This window comes from Cebus imitator, unplaced genomic scaffold (genome assembly GCF_001604975.1).
Source record: "Cebus imitator isolate Cc_AM_T3 unplaced genomic scaffold, Cebus_imitator-1.0 Scaffold499, whole genome shotgun sequence".
Lineage (NCBI taxonomy): Eukaryota > Metazoa > Chordata > Mammalia > Primates > Cebidae > Cebus > Cebus imitator.
This window is the reverse complement of record NW_016107814.1, coordinates 1,038,066-1,039,346: the sequence shown is the minus strand read 5'-3', so window position 1 is coordinate 1,039,346 and position 1,281 is coordinate 1,038,066. Positions and strand designations below refer to the sequence as shown.

Genomic DNA, 1,281 nt, shown 5'->3' with positions numbered 1-1,281 from the left:
AAAAAAAAAAAAAAAAAAAAAAAAACATAATTAGATATTGAAGTAAATCAGTATTTGCAAACTTGTGAATAATTAGCTTTCATCTCTTTTATTCCAAAAAACACCTATTAAGATGGATCTCAGTAATTTACAGGTATGACCAAAGGTCCCATTTCATACTATTAATAAAACCTCCTTCTCCCAGGTGATTTTCCATAATCTGCTTTCTAAAGCTTGTAATGGAAGTGAAAATGAAATGAAGAAGTCACAGGGGAGAAAACAACAAAATAAAAGCACATTGTAAATGGAAAGGTCTTATAATGATTTGTAAAGAGCTATATAAAAAACCCAATATGTGAAATAACTTATGAAAACCATACCTTTCTTTATTTCCAATATCTTCTTCATTCTTTAAATACATAGAAAAATCAATCACTCCAACCTGAAGTAAATAAAGTTTTTTTTTATTTAAAGGGAGAAAATATTTTAACAGAAGTACCTTTACTGAACGTCATTCTTAATATTCCTTTAGTGTATAACAGTCCTGTTTACAACTTCAAATGATCGAGGAGGAACTATGCAAACTAAAAACACTCCGCATTTGATACTAATCACTTTCACTTACTTGTGAGTCTAAATCCTCTCCCTTCACACAAAGATTAGCATCGATCACATTCAGGCCAACCAGCAGCCCAACAATTACTGCTCCTTCTTCTTCCATCATTAGTGCATGATACTCATAAAACTCACTGTGAAAATTTTAAAAATAAGGACTTTAAATCACAAATTTATTTCAAAAACTAAAATTTAAAATCACTGTTATCTTTCTAATCTACCTTACAGAAACGGAAGCCATCTCAGTTAGATATCTTCAAATTTACCTTTATACGTCTGAATAACTTTTTAAATTTCTTAAACTTAAATGTCTATTGAAAAATTAAAAGGACTGAAGGAGATAAAAGAGAGAAAAAATTTTTTTGAGAGAGAAAAGAGGAGCAAAGAAGGATGAAAAGAAAAAGTGGTGCCAGGCACGGTGGCTCACCCCTGCAATCCCACCATTTTGAGGGGCCAAGGAGGGCAGATCACTTGAGGTCAGGAGTTTAAGACCAAGATGGCCTACATGGTGAAACTCCGTCTCTACTTAAAATACAAAACTTAGCTGAGCATGGTGGCTTGCGCCTGTAATCCCAGCTACTTGGGAGGCTGAGGTAGCAGAATTGCTTGAACTGGGACCCAGGAGGCAGAGGCTGCAGTGAGCCAAGATTGCGCCACTGCACTCCAGCCTGGGAAACTCCATCTCAA

At 34.8% G+C, this 1,281-nt stretch overlaps 1 protein-coding gene across 8 annotated transcripts in view; it reads right to left on the bottom strand.

Moving 5' to 3' along the window:
- RUFY2 (RUN and FYVE domain containing 2) overlaps positions 1-1,281 on the bottom strand; it is a 48,517-nt gene that overhangs the window by 34,790 nt on the left and 12,446 nt on the right. For all 8 annotated transcript variants that reach the window (XM_017513703.2, XM_017513698.2, XM_017513700.2 and 5 more), the window contains 2 exons: positions 605-728; positions 360-421 (listed from right to left, as the gene is read on the bottom strand). In XM_017513703.2, the coding sequence (XP_017369192.1) occupies positions 360-421; positions 605-728 (186 nt within the window). The remainder of the gene's footprint in view (positions 1-359; positions 422-604; positions 729-1,281) is intronic.